This window comes from Morone saxatilis, unplaced genomic scaffold (assembly GCF_004916995.1).
Source record: "Morone saxatilis isolate NCDOM2014 unplaced genomic scaffold, NCSU_SB_2.0 Contig2, whole genome shotgun sequence".
NCBI lineage: Eukaryota > Metazoa > Chordata > Actinopteri > Moronidae > Morone > Morone saxatilis.
The window spans coordinates 4,007,326-4,008,025 of record NW_023339762.1 but is presented as its reverse complement, the minus strand read 5'-3'; the positions used below and the strand labels follow the sequence as shown (position 1 = coordinate 4,008,025).

The window sequence follows — 700 nt, the reverse complement described above, 5'->3', positions numbered from 1 at the left end:
CCCTACATGTACTTGACATTGTCTTCTTTACTCACTTGGGTCCATTTCAACCAGAACCTCCCACTGGTCCATCTTGTGGAGGTCCAGGCAGTAGAAGTCGTTCAGGGTGAACTGGCGGTCGCCAACCTCAAACATCCCCCCGTATAGGAAGAGCTTGCCTTGACGCACCGTTGCCATGGCACTGGACCTCGAGCATGGCTCCACCAGAGGGACCGATTCTTACTTTGAATTTATAAACACTTTTATTATTTTCCATCCTTTTATATTTTTTCTTACTTTTTTACATTTTAAATTATTTTTGTTTTTTTTTTTTTTTTTTTTTTTTTTTTTTTTTTTGTTTTTTTTCTTTCCATCTCCTCCTCATCTTCCTCTTCCTCCTCCTCCTCTTCCACCTGAGCTCCAGGGATCACTTCCTTGATGGTCATCACTGTGCCATCCTCCGTCACAATCTCCTTGATGACCTCAGTGGGTGCTTGAGGTGCCGCCTCCCCCTCCTCCTCCTCGTTCTCTGCTCCCTCCCCCTCCGCCCCACCCTTCTTCCCCCTCCGTCGTTTCTTCTTCTCTGACTTGTTTCCCTGGACAGACAGAAACAAAACCATAAAATATCGTAGTCAGTGGTCGAAGCCTTAAGCATTACTTCATTCTTGGTCACGTGCCAGAGATTCTAGTCAGGACTTTGTTTAAAGTCCCCCTCCACTCT

The 700-nt window shown here is 45.7% G+C and overlaps 1 protein-coding gene across 1 annotated transcript in view; it reads right to left on the bottom strand.

Annotated features, from left to right (window-relative positions):
• klhdc4 (kelch domain containing 4) overlaps positions 1-700 on the bottom strand; it is a 6,220-nt gene that overhangs the window by 1,545 nt on the left and 3,975 nt on the right. The window contains exons 7-8 of the mRNA XM_035664802.1: positions 346-575; positions 36-211 (exon numbers count right to left, since the gene is read on the bottom strand). Coding sequence (XP_035520695.1) covers positions 36-211; positions 346-575 — 406 coding nt within the window. The remainder of the gene's footprint in view (positions 1-35; positions 212-345; positions 576-700) is intronic.